Source organism: Pleuronectes platessa, chromosome 19, assembly GCF_947347685.1.
Source record: "Pleuronectes platessa chromosome 19, fPlePla1.1, whole genome shotgun sequence".
NCBI classification, from domain to species: domain Eukaryota; kingdom Metazoa; phylum Chordata; class Actinopteri; order Pleuronectiformes; family Pleuronectidae; genus Pleuronectes; species Pleuronectes platessa.
This window is the reverse complement of record NC_070644.1, coordinates 18760698-18774723: the sequence shown is the minus strand read 5'-3', so window position 1 is coordinate 18774723 and position 14026 is coordinate 18760698. Positions and strand designations below refer to the sequence as shown.

General features: G+C 44.6%; 1 protein-coding gene across 1 annotated transcript; it reads right to left on the bottom strand.

Moving 5' to 3' along the window:
- Positions 1–9426: 9426 nt before the first annotated feature.
- On the bottom strand, positions 9427–13320 carry LOC128424470 (leucine-rich repeat transmembrane neuronal protein 4). The gene is made up of 2 exons (XM_053410666.1): positions 13212–13320; positions 9427–10994 (listed from the first exon to the last, which is right to left on the bottom strand). Exons 1-2 carry the CDS (start codon positions 13318–13320, stop codon positions 9427–9429), a joined length of 1677 nt encoding a protein of 558 aa, XP_053266641.1.
- Positions 13321–14026: the final 706 nt, after the last annotated feature.

Here is a 14026-nt window from a genome sequence, read left to right as displayed (position 1 = left end):
GAGATGAAGGTTACTTTGTGTGCCGGCATGAGTGGATGCAGCACATGCAGCCGCCTGTTTCCACACCTACACACTCGGGAAAGATCAAACTTGACGGCATGGGAAATTTCATTGGACATTCAACATCAATATATCTCACTCACCCACATCCCTTCATGTGAGTTCTTTATATACGCGGCATAAAAGACTGGCAGCACATCACAGCGGCGGCGGAAGTGTTCAGTCGGATTGCGGCTTTCAACTTCGTGCGGCGTACGAGCCCTTTGATCCGAGCAATTGTTGGAGGAGAAGCTAAGTGACGTGTGTGGAGCGTGAAACCTCGGGAACCAATGAAAATCTGAGAGAACATCTACAAGTTTCTGTCGCTAACGAACCTTTCAACAACAATTGAGTCAGATGTCTCAGCTATAAGGACGAGATTCGCCTTTTGAGACTCTGAAGAAAAGATGGCAAACGTGATTGCATCCTTTAACTGATACTGTTCCCCTGTGGTTTCTGATAATGACGTGATCATCCAGAACAACAGGCTATTTGTGTCGTGTGTGTATAATTGACTTAATTACTTGTGCACAAATTTGCTAAAGTAATGAAATCACAGTCATTAACATTTTTATGGAACCCGAAGTGATCTTCAGACGTTTTTAGGGTTTTACAAAAGATCCCAAACCTCAAAGTATTAATTTACTGTTGGCAACTTTAAATACAACAGTATTTCTAACATCCCTATTTATAAGTGAAGCGTATTTTTATTTGTCCTTGTAGTAAAGATTATGTCAAATAAACTGCAGCAGCTTCTTTTATACTGACCAACACTCTAAGTCTTGCATTGTCCCCTCAGCTGTAATTATTCAAAACTACTTCCCTTAAATAACCGGACAACTTTGACACGGTATTGATCAAGTGCCTTTTAATTCTGAACACGCACCCTCCTGCAAAACAGTTTTGCACCGGCCACCGTGGAAAACATGCCAATCTGCCGCGCCTCGCCTCAGACTTATTATCTTTCTTCAGAAAAGCTTGGAGCCATCACCGATCGGAGGACGGACAGCTGCTCCGTGGACAAAGGCCTACGTGTCTTTGTGGACAGACGCCTGCCAATCTAGCTGTCGACTCTGGATGACTGCCTGATTTTCTCGGGCTTGCTAACTGCGTCTCCTGTTCGACGCTCGTCTCTGCCAGGTTCACCTGCCTCCCTGTCTTACTGCACATCAACCCTGAGTGCCAGTCTGTCTCTTCTGCCTGTTGAATCCGCTGAGCAGCAGGACGTCAATTCTGTCAGTGCCAATAACATCGCTAATGTCTCCTCTGCTCTGGAGGTGAGGGGGTGGTTGCTCTGACTTATACATGATTTCATTGTCTATTGAGAATAACGTGTACTTTAAAAAAAAGTTTAACAAAAAAAAAAGACATTTTCATCTGTTGTAAATGTTGAGTTTTATTTACAGTGGGCTCAACTGTATTATTAATAATATTAACAATTGCTCTTTGACCTTGAATCTGAATAGTCAGCCGACAGAAAGACAGACGCTCTGTGTTTGGAAATGGAGACGCTCTTCTGTGGATGTTCAACCACACTACAACACTACAAGACTGCAAAATGCATCATTGTCGTCACTTGTTGTCTAAAGCTACACAAAGAGCTTCTGAACAGAAATTAAAATATGTTTTTATGCTGATATTCTCATTCAGGCAAAGGGCTGAGAGGTTGTAATCAGTAGAATAACCTGTTGGGGTTTAAATATCCCTCCAGGGTGACCTGATGATACCTGGGTTGACAATTAGTAAAGATATCTGCTACAAAAATATGTTTGCTTTATTGAATACTGACTATTTTCACGGCCGGGCAAGAAAAAGCCTTGTTTTCATCCTTAATACTCTGTCCCCCCCAAAGGACGAAGCCAAGACGAGGCCTCTGCCCTCTCCTTTTGAAAAATATTCTTCTTAATTACCGCAGTTAGTTAATTAGGACAAGCTAGAGAATCAGATAACGAGTCTCCCTTAGAAGCAATGAATTGAGAGTTTACTTCTTTGAAAGAGTTCCGTCTTTAACTCCAACTATGTTCCTTGACACTGGGCCCTGTGAAACCTATTAAACAGAAATGTAGAGTTGAATATGAAAAGCTGGAAAAAAAATGTTGACAGCTGCGTTATGTAAAGATGACAGGCTAATTATACTTGACTCGGTGTCAATTCATGAAATAGCGCATCATTTTCTGGTAAGAGAGATCCACTCGGCACAAGTTCAGCAAAAGTGCCTCCTCCTCCGGCAGCGAGTGTTGCTCAGATAAAAAAACTGTGAAAAACGCCCATCACAGCGAAGGCTTGGTCGCTTTTTTACGTCTCCATTTTATTGCACTTTAAGCCTGAACAGATGTACTGCTGCAGGTGCTTAGTGGTGTACTTAGATGCAGAGCCGTGAATGACTCATCTGCATCTTCCCCTCATACCCGCTGATTTACACGTATTTGAATTCTGTGACTAATGGGCGAGGTGACGGCGAGGCTGTCCAACCTTACTGGAAATTATCATATAGTTAATGAGAAAAAACGAGCGCTCCATTGGGGCGCTAATGTCCTCTCACCTCGCCGTGAGTCCACACAACTGCCAAGCAATCGAAATTAAAGGCAAGACACCCGGCGCCCGCTGAGAAAGAAAAGAGGACCTCTCTTGAAATGTCAGGATCTTGTCTCTCAAGTTCGCTCAAGTCGTAAAACTGATTTAGATGTAAATTGAAGATTGTTCTGCCTTTTTTGAGGAAGATCCAAACACAGCTATGGAAAGACGTCAAGTGGAATAATTCACTATAGAGAAAGATCCATCGACTTGTGCAACAGCTCATGATTCGCCTATTCAATAAGCTTTTTTATGAACTATAATTATATTTTCTTGTTGGTCAACCTCTAGCAACCATGGCAATTAGAAAATAAGTCAGTTGACATGGTGTAAAAGTGTAAAAAGAGAGGATCCATGCTTTATTTGCCTCATTACTTTTATCCACATGTTCCCTGATCCTTTTCTTAAACCCGACAAAACCTCGACTTGACTTGCAAAACTTTAATCACATGTTGTATTAGTATGCTCCTAGGGCCTCGACGGAAAATATAGGGACATACTTTTTTAGACACTACTTGTTAGAAACACAACAGTGTTGTATGCTGCGGTAAATGTAGCTGAAGGATACATGGTAGTCTGGCAGGTCTGGGACACTTCTGACGCAGCTCTAATGTAATGTTACCCTTCCAGGAATTGTTCTGTCACTTGAGATTTTCATTTATTACACCCAGTTTTATATATATATTGTCCTGTTACACGTGGTCACTACATGTCATTGTAGTGTTCCCGTCCTCGAGGAAGAGCTGAGGAGGAACAGGACTCGTATTAGTAGGTAGTGAAGCAAATAAGAGGCAATAAAAGAGACAAGAGGCCTCTGTGAAACAAATGATGCGCAGCTGTGAAAAATGGCTTTGGAAGTAACCAGACCAGTCGAGGGGCCGGGAGAGGAGGGGGGGGGGGGGGGGGGGGTGGGGGGGTAAATAATGACTGCAGGAGGAGAACGTACAAAGCAAGTGCATCAGATGCAAATTGTACAAATAAAAGGGTTTTAAGACGAGTATCACAGGCAAGAAGAAACGACAGCCGAGGCCGTGCATCACGAAGCGTAGCATTAATGATGCACTTGGGTTGCATTGTGAAAACTCGGAGAGAGAGAGAAACAAGAGTCTTTTCCAGGTAATGTAATTGCTGTGCTTGTGATCTAACGCCCTCATTAAGCACGGATCAAACGCGGGTTGCAGAACAGCAGCGTCACGGAGGCAGAGTGTGAAACAGACGGGATTAGCAGATGACAGAGCTGCTCACTCACGCGCCGGTGAAAGTTTTGAAGTCTCTCCCGTGCGGCTAATTGTCGACTGTGGACACGAGCGTGGAGAAGTTCCTCCTCCCCACTGAATCACAGAGAGCTCGCTTGCCCTTGGCTCGCCTCCCAGCGTTTGTGTTGATTTTCTCTGAGCAATTAACAATCTGACACTGTGACCTTGGACCGAGGAGAGAGAGTGGGGAACTGCCTTATGTCTTCAAAAAATAGCTCCTGCTGTACGGTGGTGTGTGTGTGTGGGGGGGGGGATGAGGTAGCAAGAATATATCTGTGCTTTTTGATTTTTCTCATTCCCGAGTCTTGTCTCATGGGCTGTGAATTACACAAAAGTAACAAATCTCAGGAGCAAGGTCAACAATGAGTCACTGAAGAAACACCACAACTACACACGGCCTTGGATTCATTCTGTTGGTGTAAATCCAGGAGGCAGATAAAGTTTGCTGGGGGTGCATGTCTTAATTTAAAACTAAAATCCTCTGCTGTCCAAAAGTGTAAGATCCCTTTCCCAGAATGCAAAAGGTGTAGACCAATGTTTACAAAGCAACCCTGTTGATGCCCTGTGAATTAAATAATACTTATTATACTTATAAGTATGTTATACTATTGCCAAGAGATTGTTTTAGTTGATTGGATGTAGAAACCATGTGACTTTGACACTAACCCTTATACCACCATATGTGTTGTACATTTTTTGTCCATTGTTATGTTTGTTTTTCACCTCGGATTATAGTGACCTTTTACTTTTCCTCCCTGTCCTTGAAGTCGTTCCTTATTTGTGAGTACAGGGGCGGAATTTTATGGAGACTTGAGAATCCTTAGTGTAAAACACTGTAACTGTAGAAGTAAATAAAGGTACGCTTTAGAAAGAAAGGTAGATTCAAGCATCTACTGCTAGAGGGGCAGTTAGTAAGAGCATAAAATAATGGTATTTGAAAGGTTATAAGATTTTCATTTTGTGCAATTTGGCATTTCTGCCTGAAATTGCTCAGTTGCTACGATCCCTGTTGCTCGACTTTGACTCAATCATCTAATTCACAAATAGATTTTTGTTTAATCACAACAGATCAAATGTGGTGAGGTCTGCGTGAAGCTGAGCAGACGGGTGTAAGAACAGAAGACGACGTGAGTGACAGCGATGATGATGCGCACGGTGCTAAAGGGTAACACTATCAACAGAAGTAGTCTAATTGTCTCTCTCTCCAAAATAGGAACAACATAATTAATTCAAAGACAGACATATGCAGTTTGACATTAAGGTAAGTGGCTGATTTGCTGTTTGGATAATGTCAGAGGCCGTATCAAAAGAAGAGATGAAGCAACCTGGAAAGGGCACGAAGAAGTCCTGCTGGCACAAATGAGTTTAAAGACTTACTTAGAAAAGGGTAATGGAGAGTATGTTTGGGAGGATGAAACCGTGAAGGGGGGGGTGCACTTCTTCCAGAGCCAACCTGGCATTTCAATCAATCACCTTATCAAAGAACAGGATTTGAGCTACTTTTTGTCGGAGGCCAAAAAAAAACACAATGTCTGCTCAGTTCCTTCGGCTTCTCGCCGCCGAGGAGCAGCCGACAGCAAATGAGCGGATCTGTGAGGAGCGAGGCAGAGGTCAGAGGATGATGATGGATCTCTGAGAGATGTCAAAATCCTGTGAAGTGAAAGAAGATGTGAGGAGAAGGGGAAGCAGACGAGAAAACACAGATGCTTCCATATCGTGTGGCCAGGTTAGAAAATGGGTTAGAAAGAAAATGGATGCTCTCTGACATGAACAGGTGACATAAGGCCACAAGTGGAACAGACTCAAGATCAGGATTACAGCTATAAAGGAAAATATCGAAGAAAGAGATAAGAAATAATCAAAAATAATCATCTCTAAGTGAAGGTTGAAGGGACAACGGACAACGAGGATTGCACCATTTTCAGGTTATTCCATAAAAAGGGCTGCCGACCTCAGTCATATCAAGTGGACCGGGGGGGCTCCAGGGTGAGTGGTGGCACAGAATCCAAATGAAAGACGGGGTAAGAATAAGAGATTCCCACTCAGCAGAGAGGAGCCGAGTATCTGAGGCCTTCCGTCTGAGCGGGGGGGAGAGAGTGCGGCAGGTGCCTCCGCGTTCTGCCGAGTGATTTATGTCTACGCAGGGGGCGACAAAATGTAGAAACAAGATGGGAACACATCCGGCGATGAACTCATGGACTTTGCAGACTGCTGACTGATAGTTCCTGTCTCCCCCCCACAATGCCTGGAGATGAGACAGAGCGACAGATAAGGCCGGGGTGAATGCATTCTCAAGGATGTGTCACGAAACAAGATGGAGGAGTGAGCGAGTGGGATTTTTTTTTGGGGACAAAGAGAAAGCTCAAGGAAACAGAAGTGCTAATGTGACAGGAGTTAGCGGAGTGCTGTGTCGACACTCGGCTTTTCCTCTCCTCGCAAATAGTCTAAATGATTTTATTGCAATATGCCACGTAATACGGCTTTGGCTTCGCAGGTCGTGTGCTAGAAGAGTCCTGAGGCCAAAATGTGAAAACTGTTGACAATAACAATCCCCTGCAGATGAAGTGTTAATTAGCAAATTGCAGAGGAAGGGGGGGGAGAGAAAGTATTGGATGAAAACAAATCAGCTCATGGAGCAGAGCAAGAAGTCATTACTGCTGCAGCACCTCTCGTATAAGCCCTTGTTGTCCAGGCAGGGGAATTTTAACTGTCTTATGTTTAAATATATGATAAATCTACAAAAAGGAAATAGTCTCCCAATCATATATGATGTTTATAGTGTGGTATGAATATGCATTTCACCTTTCAGCCTCATTTAAACCCCCTGTGTACAGCAGGTGGGGCTCCTGCCCTTCGACAGCTTACATAAGAGAGGTGGGTCGTGTCAGGGATGATAAAAAACTGTTGACGACCAAGCTATCAAAACGACATTTACGAGACCTGCACAGTTTCAAACTTTTATTGGCAGTCATCGTTGCTCAATTATATTTTATTAATTTTCCGCCGTGTAATGTTTGCCCTTGATTGAGGAAGGTTCTTACTTGTTCTTTATCGCCACCCTGTTCTCATGTTGCACTGGATCTATTCCAGCATCACCCTGAGACTATACTTTCTGTTTTCCCCGTCTTCTTGCTCCTGCATCTAGTTAACATTCCCTTCCTGTGCTTGTTAGTTGATGATTTACACATATTCCCAGAACCTCGGAGTTATTACACTCTTCTGGCTCCGTAAAGGCAGTTCAGCCCTCGCCCCTCTCAGCAGGGGGTAATCCCCGCTTTATTTGGCTCACCGGATAAAAGAGTCGGTTAAATTGCCAAGTTTAGTCGAGTCAAGATGAAAAGACTTCCATGATTTCAAGCCCGAATCGAGTTCACACTGCTGGCGAGATGGTGGTGCTCCGTGTTTACCTTTTAAGTGGAAGTGGAGGGCACCTTTCATGGATAACATCTCTTACAGCCCCCCCCCCCCAAGGCCTTTCATTATGACTCTGATAACAGTCCGGTCTCACTGTCATGGGGCAACAGGAATGAAACTGAGCGATAAGAAGGACAGTCAGCCATTTCATCTCTTGTAATATGAATTATTGGAATGCACCCTGAGTATTTTGGTCTGCCCTCACCTCGTGTGACAGTATCCCCTCCTCTGCAGCGCTGTTAATTCCTCCTGATCCTCAGTGCTGTAGCCTTCTGTGCTTTACATAATATCAGTGTTTACAACACTCAACACACGCGATTACATTTGTAAGTTCTTTGATTTTAAATCTCAGTAACTGGGTCCAACACACAGAGACAAGTTTATGAGTTTGCAATTAGTCAAAGAATTGATTATTGACTAGTTTAACAAATAAGCTGAAATAAAATAAAACGGGCTGTAGATTGCCGGTCAGAAACTACCTTTCTATATGTATTCATAATTGATTTAGGCTAACAATGCTACCAGGTAGAGTGCACACGCTGCAGCTCTGCAATGATCACAGTAAATTGAAGTGACCGATGCAAAGGGCGACACAGAGGGCACGACAGTTCATGTTTTCAGCATGTCAATAATATTTAGACAGCAGATCAATTTGTACTAGAAAATAATGCATTCCCCTCCAGAACTGCCTCTCCAGAGCAGCATCATAACAAAAAAAATCCCCATAATACACAAGGCAGCACTCGGTGCCTATGGGAGGCCCAGGGAGGGCAAGGTGTGATGTGTGCTCGCTCCTTGCAATCAAACCAGCGTGAGCAGCCTGCATGTATAACATACACCAGGTGACCTGCCTCGAGGAAAGCCAGACAGTCAGTAACTAAAATGGAAAACAATGTGGAGGATCAAGCCCTCCTCCTCCTCCTCCACCTCCTCCTAGCTGTTTAAACCTATACACTCGTTCCTCCAGAGATAACACGCTAGATATTCATGACATGGATATGCCAAGTCTAGGAGATAGACTGGGTATGAGTGGGCCGGCGAATGAAAACACAAGATAGAGAGAGCTGAATATCTCAAACACGTCGAGTAACAGCTTTGCAGGGTGGGCTACCTGATCCAGGTGGGCTTAGCCCATCATTAGCCCCGTCTTACAACTGTTCCAGATAATCAGCGATTGAGAAATGCACGTCTGCAGAAGTCTTACTTCTTGTAGCTGCAGTATTTTATGCAATAGGACAAAAAAGGTTTCACCAAGAATGGAACAGTATGTCAGGTACACTAGTCACTAGCAAATGAAAGCAAGAACAGAGGGGAAAAAGGTATTCCCACATTGCTGTAATCTGTAAATACGGTTTTGAAGGAACACTCGCCTGTGAACAAAACATTTCAGTAGATTCCAATTCCTTCTAGGACTATAAAACACTATTTGTGTGTCTGTGTGTGTGTTGTTTCCTTCCATGTATGAGCTTAACATGAAAGTGTTCAGTGAGTTCAGCGAGTGCTGCTAGGCAGACGATGAGCATTAGGTATTTTTCCGACATTTGTCATGAGTCATCGATATGTCAAGAAAAGTGTGAAGTCATCACCTCGGTGGAAGCTGAGCTCAGTGACAAGAGCCTCAATCAGCATTCACATCCAGTGTCCAGGAGTGTGTCTCTACCATTCAGCTACTCTCCGCACACAGTACTGCTCGTCCAAAAATGTAATCGCATCAGAGCAAACACAAATCACTAAGTCTGTGTTATGCTGGAGAAAAAAATAAAAAAAGGCAAATGAGAACCTAAACAAGCACAAACAACATTGCTTAAGCTCAAGCTTACGCAGAAGAGAGAATGTAATCATCCTCATTTATCTGTATTTGTCTGCAATTGTGCAGCAAAAACCAATATTTGCATCTTAAGAGAGATTATGTTTACCCAAATATACAAGCACCTTTCTGAAAACCTGAGTTATCTGGTTATACCCGACGTGCTCCTATAAAACCGATTCTGCTTTACTTCAGTGACAATCCAGGGCAACACCGTGTGCGGGTCAGAAAGCAAGTAGCAGACGTATCATCTTTCAAAGCGGCACAAATATTTACCTCTGGTCGCTTCACTGTGGACAGAGTTTTGTTTAGGAGAAGTGGAGGCAGTGGTGTGGGTCATACCTCGCATTCTCGGGAGCCTGAGATAGTATAGGTGCAGGGTCCTGTCCCATTGACAAGCACATCCATGGCCTCAGAATTGGTGGGCTTGTAGTCCACATAGTACTCCTGCAGTGGAGAGCTCAGGGTGCGCTCCGTCTCCCTGGCCTTCTTGCGGCGCTTGCGGGCGGCTGCCGAATGCTCCTGCAGCTGCTTGACGCTGCTCGGGTAGCGCTTCCACGACACGTAGATCACCAACAGGATCATCGCCACGGATAGAAAAAGGGCAACACTCCCCGCCACGATCTTATGGAAGGACACGGGCTCCATGTCTTGCTCTGGGGGAGGAGCCACAGGTGGTGTCACCGCCGAGGAGGTGGAGCCCCGAACAGAGCCGTCTCCTCTCTTTCCAGATCCAGTGGGTGAGGCCAGAATGGCCGGGCGACGGTCAGTCTGCACCGGGACATTGGACGGGGTTGGGGCGATACTCTCAGAGAGTGTTGTCCCCAGGTTTGATTGACAAACACCAAAAGCGTCAATAGCATCCATCACTTTCTCACCCTGGGCTTTCTTGGGAGAGGCGCAGATCATGGTGGTCTCCTTTGCTCCTCTGAATTTTCTCAGCCAGCCCACCAGGGGGCAGATGGCGGGGCCACAGTCCCATACATTCCCAGCTAAACTAATCGTAGTCAAAGAGATCCAGGCATCAGCCACCTCCTGGGAAACATTGGTCAGCTTGTTCGAGTCCAGGTTGAGCGTCTGCAGGTTGGGTAGACATTGGTAAACCACAGCATCCACCTCCGTCAGATCGTTCCCAGACAAATCCAGCTTCTGGATGGAGGCCCAGGTCCAAGTCAGGCCCTGGCTCATCGAGCGAATGCGATTCCACTGCAGATAAAGAGCCCGAAGATTATAGAGGCGGGGAAAGTGAGAGAAATTGATTTTGGAGAACTGGTTATGCTCCAGATGCAGCTCAGTGAGCTTGACCAGGCCTGATAATGCATTCCGAGTGATACTGCGCAGGCGGTTGTAGCCCAGGTCCAGGAACTCAAGATTTCTGCAATCCTGAAACAGACGCACTGGGACAGTTTTCAGAGAGTTTGAGCGTATGTGGAGGCTGAGCAGCTTCCTCAGGCCCTGAAACTGCCCCGGCTGCAGGGCCTGCAGTTTGTTGTACGACAGGTCCAGGTTACGCAAATTAGGGACCGGATGGAATGTGGTGTTGTGGAGGGATGTGATCTTGTTGGAGCTCAGGATCAGCTCCTTGAGCCTGCGGACCCCTTGGAAGGCCATGACGTCCACAGTGGCAATGTAATTGTGGTCCAGGTAGAGCCAGATGAGATGGTTGAGCCCCACGAACTGGCCGGCTCGCAGACTGGCGAGGCTGTTGTAGCGTAGCGACAGGCCCTCGCAGCCTCCCGACAGGTTCTTAGGAACATCACGAAAGGCGCTTGACTCGCAGTAGACAATTTTCCCATCGCACCGGCAGCTTTTGGGGCACGGGCGCTCACTCAGAGATGGATTCGCCGCCAGCCACACCTGCATCAGGAGTTGGACCACTAGCCAGCGATGCCGCAGAGCAGAGCCTATGGGAGGAGGAAGGGGGGGGGGGAAGAAAAGGTGTTTAGTAAAAGTAAAACTATCAACTTCCTTCAACCTCCTTTGAAAGACATGATATCATTTTTAATTAACTCCCCCAACACCTGAAACCTCTGTATCTCCACTCAACTGTCACGAAAATAATGTTCGTCATCCATTTCCTTTCAGACTTGGTGACGTATACTAATTATATAACAATGTAATATTTTAAATAGCCTAACCTAACTTGAAGGTTAAGTTCATGACCTAATCACAGGGATTTATGGTTTTACTCGAACAAATTTAAATTAAATTGGCTGTGAACTGTAAATCATCAATCATTACTCCCTCAAGTAATTTGTAGTATAGTTAATTTTATATTGACCATTTATTTGAATTTGATTGGTAATTTAGTTTTAACTTATTTCAACAACAGAATATTTTCACATCGTGTGGATTAATTTCTACAAATAAGTCTCTGCTGTTTAAACTGCTGTAATTTGTGCCACAATGAATTTGCATTGACAATCAACGTTTAATCAAAGCCTCTTGTAATTTACTCAGTGGTGTATTATCTGTATTTGTATTCACTGCAGCAGCAGCAGAGGCAGGTTAGTCATAAAAGGAAACCGATGCAGAGCAGATTAACATTCAGGAGCTGCTGGTTGAGTCAACAATCCCAGAGGCATTTCAATTTAGACTCCGACCATTTCCTGTTTGACCAAACCAAAGCAGGACAAGTTCAGATGGAACCATCGCTCCTGCTTTCCACGGATCCAAAAGGAAAAAGAGTGAGAACAAAATAAAGTCTAAATAACCCCGATGGAATTACACAATTCATCTCTGCTGCAGGAACCGGCTGCGTGTTTGCCAAGGCTGTCTGCGGAGAATGACTATCTATGATGCAAATCTCCTAATTTCACGGGAGTAAATGCTGTGTGCTCCTAATGTGATTTTAAAAGTCAAGCAAAATGGTCAGTGGCTTCCTGATATCGCTCCTTGTTCTGAGGTAAGACAGAGTTGTTTCCATTAAAATCGTTCCCCCTTACAGAGCCACTAATGATCTGTCATTAAGATGCATTGATTTCCCCTTGAGGAGGAGACATGGAGGGATTCACTGCTTGTGTGTGTTTCTCAAGGAAACATCATCAACTTTGGACTTTATGACCATTATCACAACGAGGTAAGACGAAGATGTCAGGATACAGGAAGTCCGAACTCGAATAAGCTCACAAAATGTATTCTCTGATGTACTGGCAGGTGCAATTAATGTTTTTTTTTCATGGACATGTTCCCATTACAAGGAACGTTTCCAGTGTTTCCCATAATTTTTACAGGATTTGTCAGAAATAATTCCCTGACATAGAGCGCCTGAGAGGCATCATACAGCATATGCTATCCAACATAGCCATTTCACTCGTTGCCAAGCATCTGCTCTTCCCATATGGGTGTTGTGTTTGTGTGTTTGCTTGTGTGTGTGTGTGTGTGTGTGTCCAAAAGTGTGATCGAAAGAGAGAGAGCGAGATGGAGACTGTTTTCAGAGGAAACTTCCATCGTTCCCCTACAGAAGTGTGGAATTGTTCCAATAACTTGCGCCAAATATTGATTGTACCAAAATACACATCCCTCATACATCTTTGTTTCTCTTTAATGTTGCATAGAGACACATGGTGATCACAGGACGCCACGCTTCTGTGCGTAGCCAATTTGTGTGTCTCAGGTTTCCTGAATGTACATTAATTCGCCAACGACTCTTGTGTTTCAGAGGCAGAGGAATACCGATATAGAACAATTCCCATGTGCAACGCTCCATGTGCAGTTACAGGAATTTTTAATAGACACCGCCTCTGACTGGGGAACAGAGTGTGTGGGATGTTAAACACAAATGCGTGTTTTGTACATTTTTTAGTGTTGGTCTCGAATCCCAGGAGGACGTGGCAACGACCCCCGACTGCTTTTATTTCCCATATGCATATAATAGTCTTGCTTTATTAGAAGCGTCTCCCTGCCATCTCTTTGAGATTGCGACTGTCTCACAAGACACCTCTCTCCCCTCACTGACACCACATGTGGTTTAATGAGCGCTCCGTGCGCTAATGCCTCTGTAAGCCATCTCCTTCCTCACTACTGCTCTAATCTTATTCACAAAGGAGCACAAGTCACTCTCTGATGTGTCACTCATGAGGCCTGTGCCTCCATAACCTCGTACCTGATGTACTTCTCACAATTACTGTTCTCCTGCTGTATCTGCTTAGGTGAACACTTCTGCTCCCTCTGTTCTCCGTCCTTCTTGAAAATATCCGAGGTTTGCATATCCTTGAACCCTGCAGCCATCCGGGTGTTTTTTGAGGATATTAAGTCCGTTTTATGCATGGGGTCAAATCCATCTTCACCCCTTTCATTCCTCTTACTGATTTACATTCTTCCTCCCGTACTTTCCTCCAGCTTTCAGTGTTTTCCTTACTTTCCTTTTCAGTGTCGTGTATAATAATTTATGGATCTTTTCTGCTCGTTTTTCATCGTCACCCTCTGCACTTAACTGTCCAACTCTAATGTGGATGGATAAGTCCAAGCTAAAGTTTGTCTAAAGGCATGTCCCTAATGCTTAGTTATGTAGCAGACATCCCTGCTGTCCTCAGCACAGGAAGATAGCTATTTCTGCCGCTCAACTCTAACACATAGAGAGAGTAAGTGCACTTTACTGCTGACCTAAAATAAAACCAAATGTAGCTTAATAACTTGGCAAATGGACTCACTAACTGGTGCACTTTGAGTGCACACAAGTGGCTCATTGCTATTTGGTACCTGTCATTGACAAAACTGCTTCCAGCCTCAGCCTTGACTGCACAGAGCAGCTGAACAGCAGCCGGGCACATAGAGGAGGACGTATCCAAACCAGCCTGAGCCTTCCTATTAGGCCCCCATTAGCTTTAAGATGGTAGCAAGGTCTGTCAGGTTAGAACCATTTCAACTGTGGTCTGGAAACATTGTGTCCCGGACTGTCTGTCTGGCATTTGCAGAAGTGATTGGGCAGAATAAC

Excerpts from the sequence above, each read along its gene's own strand:
- LOC128424470 (XM_053410666.1), bottom strand. The coding sequence starts at position 13,320 with ATGGCTGCAGGGTTCAAGGATATGCAAACCTCGGATATTTTCAAGAAG. Across the intron at positions 10,995-13,211 it reads ACAGCAGGAGAACAGTAATT|GCTCTGCTCTGCGGCATCGC; the intron begins GTGAGAAGTACA and ends CTCCTCCCATAG.